Here is a 12,263-nt window from a genome sequence, read left to right as displayed (position 1 = left end):
TCATTATGGTAAGTTTCTCGGAACGATTCGCAGTATGAGTGGGCAATATACTACTTCGCCCAGTTTGTGTGGAAGGACTATGCTCGAACGAGACATTGTACACAAATTCCTATTTGAACATTGGTCCATACGAATGCATCTGATATTGAGGTACAGCTCGTCTTTCGTCGAACAATCATTTTCTTATTAGAACTTTGTATCATATACGATCACAGTAAGCTCTAATATGTTAGTATCCTTGACAGGGTGACCAGAACATTGAAAATCACGTAGTTTGGCACAGTCTAAATTTAAACTTTTTTATTCGGTTTGTTTTTTTTTTTGGTAAAAATAAGCAAGTCTGCTAAGCGTTTGTTATCCAAAATTTTATTTCACTCTTTTACTTAATTTTCGGAATGATTTCCTTTCAAAAAAGGATAGTTGAAAGAAGTATAAGAAAAAAGATCGCCTTATAGAACACACCCGATTCTTCGCAGCAAGAAAATCTATCATTTTCCGTAACTAATAATCAGGGAGTGTAGAGCAAAAATAATAATAAAAGGAATCCTCGAGGCGTCTCAACTCCAGTACGTAACCTCCCTTTTGCTGTGGTATTTCAGCGCAGCTTCCACCGGGTCCAGTGCGTTTGGTGATGTTGATGCACGCTTATTCACTTGGTCCTGTGAAAAACCAGTCAAACAAACGGTTAGAAACGGTTACCTCGGATACGCCCTACCCACTCCCAAAGGCGCGGTGCCTGCAACGGTCGATTGGCCCGAGGGTGCATCTGCCAGAGTGTTGTGTCATTTCCGCATCGAGCTGCTGCTGGGCATCCGTGCCATCATGTTGTGTGCGCCTTTGTTACTGCGTTTACGAAGTGAAACGGAAATGCTAAGGAAAAGCAATACGAGCTAAGCAAACGGTTTGTGCCGCATCTGCACAACAAGACAAAAAAGGGACACCACAGCGGCAACAGGTCAAGGGGCTGTAACAACTCCAACGATTAGACACGTCGGGACACGGGACAGCACAATGCAACATGGAAATGACACTTCCGACACGGTAAGACAACGAGCAAGGAAAAGATACATCCAGATGGAGACGTAAATGGGACAAAACGGGGTAAGGACACTCACTTACACAGCCGCACAACCGGGACACAGTAAGTACAGTACAGCCATCATAATTACTATACGCCCACTTTTCCTTCCCCATTGCTACGAGGTTAGCAATGCACCTTCTGCTCATTTGCACACACCAAAAACCCCTCCATCTGCTCTTATTCACCTGTCATAACCTCCATGAATTCTGAAACGAACAGGATAAAAGGGCAGCTTGTTAGCAGCACGTTACTTAAGCCGGGCCCATCCCGGGAAAGCCATAGTAACCCGCTAGTTACCTTCAAAGTCAACCGTTCCCGAGCTATCCGCATCAATCTCATCCACAATTTCGTCCAGCTCGTTCTCCGGCACGGCACCGTCCAGCTCCCGGAGGATCGCCTTGAACGAGTTCACCGGAATGAAGCCCGTTCCTAAAAATCCCGAAACGTTACACTATGCAACCTGGTGGTGTGTCGTAAAGACAATGTTGCTGCCAGCGCTTACCATCCTTGTCGTACATCATGAACACCTCGCGCAGTTCGGCCCGCAGCACATCGTAGTCCTCCTCCGGCTCGACGTAGTTCGAGGCCAGCTCGATAAACTCCTCGAACTCGATCTGGCCCGACTCGTCCTCGTCGTAGTCCTCCATCACCTCCTTCAGCTCCTCCTCCGACATGCCGTACCCGAGCAGCTCCATAATCGTGCCGATGACCTCCAGCGAGATGCTGCCCTTCTTCTCAATGTCGAACGCATCGAAGGCATCCTTCAGGACTGGCCGTAGGAGCAAAAAGGGGTGGAAGAAAACACTTCAATTGAAATGTTTCCAATGGATGGGAAATATTGCCTACACTTACTTTTCATTTGATCCTTGCTCAGCTCAGTCTTTGCCAGCTCAGACTTTTCCATTTTGAGCTTATTTTCTGGTTTGATTCGTTAGCGCGAAGGGAAAGAAAAGCACACTGATAGCAGCTTGAACACTGTCACAATACTGACCGTGGCCGGTTGGTGGCAGGGAATCGCTTTTTAAAACCCTCTGCCATGCCCGCAAACTATTACAATCGTTTGCGGGCGGAAAGCTTATGGATGGTTGCGCTCTATTTCGATGTGCAGCGGTCAAGATGCATCAGCTGCAACCACCATCTGCAGCACCGATTGGTAAACACACACACACACAACGTATCGATCGCGTTCGGATGACACGCGCTCAACAGCGATGACGCTATGGCCGCGGTGATAAAGGGACAGCAAACAGCCAGCCACCCGGGAAGGCGCGAGCTGTGGAATGCATGTTGCATACTTTCGCCCGACCTTAGGGCAATCTCGGGGTGGGTGATCGTGGTGAGCTGGTGAGATGAACGTTGAGCAGCGATGGCTTTCACTATCATCGATGAACAGCTGCCAAAATGTGATTGACCGTGTTTTAAAAGATGACTTAGGAGATGATGTAAATGTTGCACTAATAAAATAAATAAGAGTAATTTATTTAAATACATGCTAATTGTTTTTCTCAGGCAATGGTTGTGATAAGTTAAAACATAGTTTTGTTAAGCTTTTCGATATTGTTCTGGATTATTATGTTTATTTTTTTAATTATATAAATATTATTACCTAAACTGATAGGAGCATCCTGAGTAAAACAACGATCAGAGGAATAAATATCACATACCTAATGTTACTTATCATTGTTAATTCCGCTTCACTCTTTGAAGCCAGTTTGCCTTTTCGAAACGATTTTTGGTATTTTCAGTCGAATATTTTGAATTCATAACAGCTGTTGACTATAGTAAAAATAAAAATAAAATCCACAACATAAACTGCATAAAAGAAACCTCGCATTGTAGCTCTTTGTCCGTTTATTCACCCGTCATCACCTCCATAAACTCTGTAAAAATATACAAAACAAATATAATAATTAAAAATCAATCACCTAAGCTTCTTGTTGAAAAGTTTTCAAACCTTCAAAGTCAACCGTTCCTGAACCATCCGCATCAATTTCATCAATAATGTCGTCCAACTCATTTTCTGGCACTGCACCATCCAGTTCCTGAAGAATCTTCTTAAATACATCCAGTGGAATGAACCCGGTTCCTATAGACATAGATAGCACAGGTTAATATCTCCCTTTACTTCACATACATCACAGCACACAATCTTACCATTCTTGTCGTACATCATGAACACCTCGCGCAGCTCGGCCCGCAACGCGTCGTAATCTTCCTCCGGCTCGACAAAGTTTGACGCGAGCTCCAGAAACTCATCGAACTCAATCTGACCCGACTCGTCCACATCGTACTCCTCCATCACCTCCTTGAGCTCCTCCTCGGACAGTGTTTGGCCGAGCAGCTCCAAAATTGTACCGACCACTTCTACCGAGATGCTGCCCTTCTTTTCGATGTCGAACGCTTCGAAGGATTCCTTCAGAACTGTAATTTGGTGCATGTAAAAAAATGGATCATCATCGCCAATAAGGATTAATAAATAACACTCACTCTTCATCTGGTCCTTGCTCAACTCGGTCTTGTTCATTTTGCTATGTGCTTTGGTGATCACTAATCACAGGAATAATACAATTATCACACTCTTCTCACGAATCGCCGTGACAGAACTAACCGTGGTAACGGTGGCTCTGGTCCTTTTTGTAAACGCCTCAGTTCCATCTGTTCTGTTTGATTACAATCGTTTGCGAGGCAGATGCTTGCTGTGGGTTGCGTTTTGCTATTTTGAGGCAAATTTACTCGCCGATAGTGGTACAACATTGTAATACAAAATGATCAAACCGAGGTTCGATGATGTCGTTTACAGCGTATAGATGGGGAGGCAACCATCATTGTAATCGAATGGGGTGCATCAGTGATTCAAGGAAGGGAAGAGAAGCTTACCACAACATAAACATTGGGTTTTATCTTTAGTTAACAGTTTCATTTCGACAGGGGCAAAATTTGAATTAAATTGTCTTGAAAGACACGTATGAATAATGTTAAACATGTTTATCACTTTTTATGATAAAACATACTTTAATGTTAAGTTAAAAAATAAGATTTTAATATAGAATTTGAAAATTTGAAACATACCAAAGCACTCAAAATCACAAAAGTGAACAAAAAGAACACAGAAGCACTACACAACAAAAATCGATGAACGAATCGATTAAACGTAAGCTTCCTCATTGCAACTTAAACGCCTACAGGTATGCAATCGGATGGTCTACTTCAAATTTCAACCGTTGCAGGGGTTTTCCGTATCGCCTACCGTTAACAACCGTAAATTAAACTAACGACACATAACAAGCTTAGCGGCACCAGTATTCGAAAACACGTTGGAAACCTTGGTTTATTTCAGTCTCACTCGCTATCTGTATTCCACGAAACGGTTCCAGAAACATTGCCGATATCTCTAATTAAACAAACATCCTTCCCAAACCGCACCCCCACTTACCATACTAATCGACAAAGCCAACCCTAAATTATTCTACGATAACTTATATTTGCCGACACCGGGCAATCATCATATCAGTGTCGATATCGGGCACAATTGTGTGTGACAAAGTGTGCGTTGCCAAACAACGTTCCGTTTTTCCAACAGCGGTGAGTAGCACGAACGAAGCAGAGCAGAGTGGAAAATGGAACCAACCCGTTTGGGCCGACCATCCTTCCATACTTCACACCCGTTTCCGGCACGCTATTTGCTAACCTGATTGCAATGCATGCATGCTCAATTCGATTAGATGATTATGTCCCTCCTCGTTTGCCGCGTCTACCTCCCCTTTTGTCATATCTGCTGCCGTACCAAATGGTGTGACACCGATAACGGAGTGACACGCTAATGAGTGTCAACGAGTTTTGCTGGCGGTCCGTGTCAGTACTAATTTGGCATCCGGAAGTGTGACTCTTGGTATGCAAAATAGCAAATTTCAACCACCTAGAACGTTCAAATAGTGAACCAATCATCTGGAGGATACAATTAAGCGCACGCCTGGGCAGGCAGGATGAAGGGTCGTGTGAAAATCACCAGCTCCAACCGGCCACAAAGCAACATGGCCAGCAGTAAAAGGTTTGAGAGAATTAAGTTCCAAATTGTAACACCCAACTCAATTGCAATTGATCGAGGTACCGTGGTCTTTTATTTCTGTCAGTTGCTATCCGACGCTCGATTGGAACCGGAATCGCAATGGCTGCCTGGCGGTACTGTTCTGTGTGGTTTGTTTTTCCATTCTGATGTGCCTTGTGTTGGCTGACATTTTTACGAAAGCGGACGACAGGTGCGTTGGAATAGCATTGAATTGGTTGAAGGTTGATAAAAAGGACCTTCTTCTTCTGCAGTGAATCCACCACCACGACAATGATGCCACGACCTGGGAAAGTGTATCCACTGCTCGTCGTGGATGCTTACGACGATGCGGTGCGATGTAAAATGATATCCCTATGCTTCATCGAGTGCTCCGACGTCAATGTCATCAATATATCGACGGAAGTGCAAGAGCTGGCCAAGGTTAGAGTGTAAAACCATCCTTCACAGACAAAAAAAAACAAACCCCTCTCACACACACACTTTCACTTCCCCCTCCATCACAATAGGTTTACTCCTGTTCCACCTTTGGTTTGAACGTCATCGGCCTGAAGACGGCCGAGGATGTGCTGCGCAGAAATTGGCTCCAGCTCGATCTTGACCTTGAGATTGCGTCACTGCTGCTGATCAACTCCAACATCGCCACCATCGAGCCGGAATCGTTCGACGCTGGTCCAATGTTCGGCATGACCGTACTAACCCTGCAATCGCTCATGATCGACCACCTGCCGACGGGCATATTTTTAGGGCTGCAAAGCCTAAAGGAGCTAAACCTGCTCAACCTGCCGCTGCGCCAGATCGACCCGTACGTGCTCAGCCCGATGAAGTACTCGCTGACGCGCCTCACCATCGAGAGCAGCCTAGACGGGATTGGGCCGAAAAATCTGACCGGCTCGGCGACGCTCCCACGCCTCGAGATACTTTCACTCGAGTACAACTCGTTCGACGACACGCTCCGGCAGGGCACTTTCGCTAATCTGCCCTCGCTCACCAGCCTGTACCTGCGCAGCTCGCACATCACGTCGCTGGAGGTGGGAGTTTTCCACGACATCTGCAGCAGCGTCAAGCAGATCCATCTGATCGGCAACAAGCTGACGAGCGTTAGCCCGGGCACGTTCGATTGTTTGCGCGGTACGGAGGCGAAGATATATTTGAAAGATAATGCCTGGTATTGTGACTGCTCGCTGCAATATCTGAAGGAGTTGCTGGTAAACAGCAACTTGGTGCTGGACCAGCCTGTTTGTGACGGTCCAGTTGAATTGAGGGGAGCGCTGGTACGTAATGCTATGCTGTGTCCGGTGTCTACTTCGTCGATTATACCGTCTGGTGAACTTACGACCGAAACAACGACGGAACTGTTTACTACGGTAGCTCCAACTGATGGCTCAAGTACGTCAACTAGCGGCTCAACAACGGCCCTACAGACGACGACGGAGGACGATACGACGGCAATAGCAACGAGTAGCACCGATGAAGAGACTTCATCGGCGTATGACACCACAACGGAGGATCAATCGACGGTGGATGACTCCACAACAACGGACACTACTGAATACACAACCTCCTCCTCTTCTATAACTACTTCTGTCAGCGACACAACGACTGAACTTAGTACGGAAACTACTCCAGAACTCACCACTTCCACAGAGCTCACCACTTCCACTGAATCCACCACTTCAACCTCTACATTCACCACCACTACGGAGGCTACTACACCAGAAACAACGTCCACCACAAATGCCTACGAGACCACAACGCCAGAAACGGATCCTACCACTACTGAATCCTCTCCGGTCACTACAACTACCACTCCAGAAGTGACCACAACCGACAGTACCTCACCGGAACACACCACTACCGATGCGACCACATCGACCACCTACCATCCCGTCCCTACGGTGCTACCCAACTTTGTGCAGCTCCAGTGCGAAAGTACGGCCAATCCGCTATCCGTGGAGATTAGCTCAGAGAAAGCTCAGCAGCGCCTGATACGTTCGACTGACTTTGGGACCATCTCCCTCAACGTGGCCACCCGTACGAAGCTGTTCACCATCTCCGAAGCGCAGGAAGGCGTCGTGGAGCTGCTGTTTGACAAGACGACATACGGAGCGGTGCTTTGGTTCCATGATACCTCTACACTAGCGTCTGTGTTTTCCACAAATATCGAGAGTAGCGCTCACTGCCAGACGCTCAGCAGTCAGCAGGTGCGCATTGTGAACTTGGTGCCGGACAAGAACTACCTCTTCTGTGCGTTTAGTCTGCACGAGGTGATGGTATCACCGTTTAACTGTCTGCCCTATCGGTTGCTGCCCGTGTACGGTCAGCGCGCATGGCTGGTGGAGGATCAAAAGATCATGATGATCAGCATCATCATATCGTCCATTCTGGTTGCCCTGCTGACGGGTGTGCTGGTGACGTATTGCTTCTTCAAAAGCATGTCCCTGTATCAGTCAACACGTGAGTATACCACGGGAAGGGAAAGAGACTCGCTGGGAGCCATTTGTGTTGGTTTCGTTGCAACAGTTCCAGGAAGTGGGCTACTCTTGAAGGGTTCTCTTTCGTTACAGACTCCAAAGCGTCGGTCCTGCCGGTGGAAAACAATACCGTGAAGAACACGTACATGTCACCGATGCCACCGAAGAAGCCACTTACGCCCGAAAGGTACGTGAATCGAGATTTCGAACTCAAGGTTCCGTGTACTTGGAAAATAGTTTAGTGACCAGTTTTCTGAAGTCTTGAGAGAATCCTTGAAGGAAATACGCGGAACATTGCATGGGACACGCAACTTTCTTAGTCCACCGGTGGAACTTTTCGTTTTGCCTCTCTAACGAGCAAAGTTGCCTTGCTCGAACAAATGGAACCCCCCCCCCCCTTCGGAACACAATTCTACAAAATGGTAGAGCAATGGTGTGCCAACGGGCGCTTCTCACGGTGCATGGCGCGCATCCAATTAGGCAAAATTTAATTTTCGCCGTCCACTGATACAGTGCCGTGCAAACGTTCCACTCATTTCTTGCCCCTCATCCCTTCCCATCCAAACAGGCCAAACATCCAGCGCAGTGTGTCGGACACGAGCATCGAGAGCGGGCGCAGCTACGTGTCGGCCGTCGTGCCCACCACCCAGTTCCAGTACATCTCCTGGAAGATGGAGAACCGCTCGCGGCCCTCGCTCGAGTTCTACCCGAACGAGCCGCCGCCGCCGCCCCTGCCGCCCCATCCGAGCAAGCGGCTCAAGAAGCAAAAGTCCGAGATTAAGCTAAACTTTGCCCAGCAACAGCAGCAGCAGCAGCAGGCCATCTACGACGAGCCGGCTGGGACGAGTTACATGGGACGGAGCGCCGGTACGCTTCATCAGTCACTGCGCAGCAATCGACACCGGTCGTCCTGTGGCGGAGTGATCCACTGAGAGCCCGTGCATGGCCACAGCCACTTACCGAAAATTGTCTGCATGTGTGTGTGTGTGTGTTTGTGTGTATGGTTATGGAGCAACTTAAATAAATGATACGGATACGGGACAGACAACTAGTCTGGTAGAATAGTTCGCGTTTGGGCAGTCCCGGTTCGCCGCTCCCCGTAGGCGCATTGCCAAAACCTCTACACCAGAGCTGCATTAGCTTCGTTGCAAGAACTTTATCGTATCCATGCGATCTTACTGCCAAGTTGAGGGCCGTCTGTAAATGTCCCATTACCGAGGGTGTATCTTCATTTAGACCTGATCCACATGCCGGCGGTCGCACGTACTGGTTTATAGTGGATTATGAGCATTCCCCCCGTTCTCAGCGGCAGTGAACGGTAGTACACAAGCAGCATTTGTTTTTCCTTCACACTCAGCGAATGAGAGAGAGAGAGAGAGAGAGAGAGAGAGAGAGAGAGAGAGAGAGACGAAGAGAAAGAGAGTGAGAGTCTGCCAGGAGGAAGCACGCTTTTAACCGGTTATAATGCTTCTCCTGAGCATCCGAAAACCGGGTGGGTCAAACAAAAGGTGTTTTTGATGTGTATGTGCGTTTGTTTTTTCGTTCTATCTTCAGCATCGTAACAACATCGTGTTTCAGATGGAATGTTCTCCCAGAGGTTGTGCCATATTTATAGACCGGAGACAGTCGGCAAGGCCTTCAAGGGGCGAGGGAATATGTCAGTGGATTGCTTCGCGCCCCGTTTTGCTGTAAGCGGCAAACGCAACCCGATGACAGATAGACGCGTTGGCGTTTGCCAAGGATCGATCCGATACGGTGGCATCACTTCTACTGTGTCTCGTGTATGGACTGCGAGGGACTGGAGGGAAGAAGAACCAATTTGAAAAGTAAATTACGCTCGCCCGGGAAAGCTGGTCATGAATGGGTACGGGGGCGCATGTTTCAACGGGTTTCTGGGAAAACAAAAATATCCATTCGTAAGCGGTAGGGACAGTTTTGTTTAAAATTAACGGAATGCAATGTGTTATGATGTTTAAATTGAGCCAGCAACAATCTAAAAACCATTGCCAGGTTGTTTAAAAATAACAGCACCAAACGACCATCAACATGCTTTTTATTGAAAATCAGCTGGATTATTATTGTATCAGCAGTTGTTAAGCAGCCACACACACAAAAGAAAGGCCTCCCCACTAGCAAAATCCCAAATCAAATCAACCTGTACTGTTTCCCCCCATCCTGACTGACCGTTCGGAACTCGCACACCGAAATGCAACAAGTGATGCATTTTAATTGGCCGGATATCAAGTGGCATTTGGCGTATTCTCGGCCCGGGTGTGCTCCGAGCTGGAGGAAACAGTGCGGTTCCGTGCCAATTAAGCGAACATTCCACCCCTGTTTGCCCCGATTGCCGCGGGGTGTGTGGGAAGGGGGGTGTGGGGCTACACTCTACGAGTTCATTATGCAACGCACATAAACACACAGACACGACGCGAACATAATAGTGCGTGGCGGTGTTTTAATTTCATCAAACATCCAACAATCGATCGATTGGGTGGAGTTAATGCTGCGCGGGGAATTGAATTGGATTATGTTTTATGAGCAATTAAAAGTTTAATTGTCAGTGGAAAATGGGTGGAGAGTAGCGGCATGGTCAGTTCCATTATGGATGGTTCCATTATCAAAGGATTGTTGGAAATTAATTAAAATCAATGCAGAAATGAAGAGTTATTCTTTTTTTTTAATCATTTAATTATTTTTCATTCTAATTACTCCCCAATTACTTTCTTACACATCGTTAGAATATTTTTAATATATCCATGAACATTTATATCCACGTTAAAGTCGCTTTAAAACATGCAAGCTACTATGTTTCGACAAAATCCTCTCCATTCCTTCCGAATGGCGGTTTTCCTTCTAGGCCGCTTGTGCAACATGAAAAATGGATTACCGAGAACTATTTACGAGCTGTGCTGTGTGATCTCACTTTACTACAGCTCCCCCCCCCCCCCTCCGATAGCCGTCCGTGTACACCTCAAACAAACACAATGCTAACGTTTTCTCATCGCGGAAAACGCCCAAACAAATGGGCCAACAACGGCGGACGGCATTCGTTGCAGCAATCATTCGAAAACAGCTCTATTATTACGTTTACGGGTTTTCAGGCCGGCCGGTGACAATGAAACGATTAAGATCGCGAGCAGATCGCGGATGGAAAAGAACAGTAAAATGCAGATCGCGTTTAATTGGACGAGGCAAGAGATGATGCACACACACACACACACGCGCCACAACACATGTACATTCTTCGCATGCACAAGAAGGACCGTTTACGGTTTGTGATGGGTTAGAATATGAAGCGCGAAGAGCGTGATCGAGAGCGAGCGAGAAAGGTAGAGTAGCTGTAGTAACGATTCATAAAGATCGGAAAACGGTAGGAAAATTTCGTTCGCAATGGACTTTATCCCGCAGCATCTTGGGGCCTGGGGCTGGGAGGGAGTTGAGAGATCACCAACACTAGCGAGCAGGGTGTAGGAAATTTCCGTTCTCGTGGCTACTCATTCACCGCTTACATTGAAGCGTTTGGTGCGTTGCGATCGTCTATTAGTAGGCGGGTTAAAGCAGATCCCCCTATGAGAGTGTTTGAAAATGCTTTCTAATTTTGCATGAAAAGTATTCAAAAGGGGTTTTCAAGATCAGAATCTTTGTTAAGACGCTTTGTTAAGCTAATGGGGAACGCTTTCTAGAGGTTTAGACATTTTATTTATTTATTTATTTATTTATTTATTTATTTATTTATTATTGTCCAACGGATACAGATTGATCCAAAAGAACACTTCCAACCCGTACTCCTACAACTAAAAAAGCTTATCCTAACTAACCCTAATCTGACCTAGTGATTGGCCCAATTTGGATTTTAAAACAATCTACACGGAGGTTGAAGTCAAATGAACATTGGGCTTCTTCTCGTCTTTTCTCTAATGCAGAAATTCGTAGTAGCAAGCATCTTGAATGATAGTCTGGCATCTCACCACGCCAACTAAGATGCCGAAGTGCTAAACGAGTAAAATGTCTCTGAACAGATTCAATTTTATCAATCCATACACGGGAACTGGGATTCCAAGTATCGCTATAAGCCTAAAAACTGCCGTCCAAAAGGGCTCTCACACTACAATAACACCACCAATCGGTCTATTACCGTACCGATTGTATTACTTTTCCTTGATTGCAAAACCGTAAACCCTCCCCCGCCGTAAATCCCACGGCAATAAGATAATCGCTGCCGGGAGGGAAATTGTAGCAGCTCCCAAACATTGGCATCTCCCCGACCCCGACCACAACCAACCACAGCCGTTTACTAAATTGCCCGGCACCTGGGTTGCGGGAGCTGGCGGTATGAAAAGGTACGCGGGCGCGGGCGTCAGTGTGTGTGAGTGAACCGTTCCTCCTCCCTCGTATCCTATGAAGAGGGAAGAAGGTTGGCCCACGCGCCAAGAAAGCATCCAACTTTTACTGTACTGTACGATCTCTTTCGTTTTCTATTCTTTCCCAGAGACACACACACACACACAAACATATGCGTAAGTTCCTGTTGGAAATGTGTGGGATCAGTTATCACGAATGCGACGGTGTGTGAGCTGAAGAGTGGAATAAAAATAAATCCATACGTTTGTTTGCTGTTTTCTGTATAAAAACCACACCGACACAC

General features: G+C 46.7%; 3 protein-coding genes across 4 annotated transcripts; 1 reads left to right on the top strand and 2 right to left on the bottom strand.

Annotated features, from left to right (window-relative positions):
* Positions 1-344: 344 nt before the first annotated feature.
* On the bottom strand, positions 345-2,530 carry LOC4576639 (troponin C, isoallergen Bla g 6.0101). Its single transcript, XM_316247.4, has 5 exons — positions 1,934-2,530; positions 1,584-1,850; positions 1,379-1,510; positions 1,267-1,287; positions 345-659 (listed from the first exon to the last, which is right to left on the bottom strand). Exons 1-5 carry the CDS (start codon positions 1,983-1,985, stop codon positions 646-648), a joined length of 486 nt encoding a protein of 161 aa, XP_316247.2. The 5' UTR covers positions 1,986-2,530; the 3' UTR covers positions 345-645.
* Positions 2,531-2,618: 88 nt separating this feature from the next.
* LOC1276848 (troponin C, isoallergen Bla g 6.0101) lies at positions 2,619-3,771 on the bottom strand. Its single transcript, XM_316246.5, has 4 exons — positions 3,569-3,771; positions 3,236-3,502; positions 3,036-3,167; positions 2,619-2,961 (listed from the first exon to the last, which is right to left on the bottom strand). Exons 1-4 carry the CDS (start codon positions 3,603-3,605, stop codon positions 2,933-2,935), a joined length of 465 nt encoding a protein of 154 aa, XP_316246.4. The 5' UTR covers positions 3,606-3,771; the 3' UTR covers positions 2,619-2,932.
* A 1,187-nt stretch (positions 3,772-4,958) lies between these two features.
* Positions 4,959-8,666, top strand: LOC3290121 (leucine-rich repeat, immunoglobulin-like domain and transmembrane domain-containing protein 3). 2 transcript variants are annotated; one of them, XM_061648051.1, is made up of 6 exons: positions 4,959-5,129; positions 5,212-5,337; positions 5,399-5,567; positions 5,654-7,601; positions 7,712-7,805; positions 8,187-8,666. In XM_061648051.1, the coding sequence occupies exons 1-6, from the start codon at positions 5,065-5,067 to the stop codon at positions 8,548-8,550; spliced, it is 2,766 nt and encodes a 921-aa protein (XP_061504035.1). In that variant the 5' UTR covers positions 4,959-5,064; the 3' UTR covers positions 8,551-8,666. The 2 variants fall into 2 exon arrangements, with proteins under 2 accessions (XP_061504035.1, XP_061504034.1); XM_061648050.1 differs by having other exon boundaries at positions 7,694-7,805.
* Positions 8,667-12,263: the final 3,597 nt, after the last annotated feature.

The sequence above is a fragment of the Anopheles gambiae genome, chromosome 2 (assembly GCF_943734735.2).
Source record: "Anopheles gambiae chromosome 2, idAnoGambNW_F1_1, whole genome shotgun sequence".
Taxonomy (NCBI): domain Eukaryota; kingdom Metazoa; phylum Arthropoda; class Insecta; order Diptera; family Culicidae; genus Anopheles; species Anopheles gambiae.
This window is presented reverse-complemented; position numbering and strand designations above follow the sequence as displayed.

Bases quoted from the DNA above. Each gene is read 5' to 3' on its own strand.
- LOC4576639 (XM_316247.4), bottom strand. From the start codon at position 1,985: ATGGAAAAGTCTGAGCTGGCAAAGACTGAGCTGAGCAAGGATCAAATG. The intron at 1,851-1,933 runs GTAAGTGTAGGC...TCCTACGGCCAG, and splicing joins GAGCAAGGATCAAATGAAAA to TCCTGAAGGATGCCTTCGAT. The intron at 1,511-1,583 runs GTAAGCGCTGGC...CGGGATTTTTAG, and splicing joins CATGATGTACGACAAGGATG to GAACGGGCTTCATTCCGGTG.
- LOC3290121 (XM_061648050.1), top strand. From the start codon at position 5,065: ATGAAGGGTCGTGTGAAAATCACCAGCTCCAACCGGCCACAAAGCAAC. The intron at 5,130-5,211 runs GTTTGAGAGAAT...TATTTCTGTCAG, and splicing joins AACATGGCCAGCAGTAAAAG to TTGCTATCCGACGCTCGATT. The intron at 7,602-7,693 runs GTGAGTATACCA...CTACTCTTGAAG, and splicing joins GTCCCTGTATCAGTCAACAC to GGTTCTCTTTCGTTACAGAC.
- LOC1276848 (XM_316246.5), bottom strand. From the start codon at position 3,605: ATGAACAAGACCGAGTTGAGCAAGGACCAGATGAAGA. The intron at 3,168-3,235 runs GTAAGATTGTGT...CTATGTCTATAG, and splicing joins CATGATGTACGACAAGAATG to GAACCGGGTTCATTCCACTG. The intron at 2,962-3,035 runs GTTTGAAAACTT...ATATTTTTACAG, and splicing joins AGGAACGGTTGACTTTGAAG to AGTTTATGGAGGTGATGACG.